This window comes from Apaloderma vittatum, unplaced genomic scaffold (genome assembly GCF_000703405.1).
Source record: "Apaloderma vittatum isolate BGI_N311 unplaced genomic scaffold, ASM70340v1 scaffold41852, whole genome shotgun sequence".
NCBI classification, from domain to species: domain Eukaryota; kingdom Metazoa; phylum Chordata; class Aves; order Trogoniformes; family Trogonidae; genus Apaloderma; species Apaloderma vittatum.
The window spans coordinates 1-237 of NW_009706055.1; the positions used below are offsets into that span (position 1 = coordinate 1).

Sequence of the window (237 nt, forward strand, 5' to 3'; positions counted from 1 at the left end):
CCACCGCCTCGTGCAGCGCCTGCTTCGCCTTTCCCTCGTGGTGCCCGTGGTCGATGCGGCCCCCTGTGACCCCCATTTTCACTCCATTACCCCCTTATCACCCCATTTTTGTACCCCTTTTTTCACCCCCTTAACACCTTTTTTCACCCATCATCCCGCTTTTCCCCCTCCATCAGCCTCTTTTCTCCCTTTTTCACTCCCATAACCCCTTTTCCCCCTTTTTCTCCACCATCAAAC

General features: G+C 54.4%; 1 protein-coding gene across 1 annotated transcript in view; it reads right to left on the reverse strand.

Annotated features, from left to right (window-relative positions):
• Positions 1–7: 7 nt before the first annotated feature.
• Positions 8–237, reverse strand: part of LOC104271067 (alkaline phosphatase, tissue-nonspecific isozyme-like) — a gene marked incomplete at both ends in the record, with an annotated part of 3,971 nt that continues 3,741 nt past the window's right edge. Inside the window, one exon of the mRNA XM_009865633.1 lies at positions 8–96. Within this exon, the coding sequence (XP_009863935.1) occupies positions 8–96 (89 nt within the window). The remainder of the gene's footprint in view (positions 97–237) is intronic.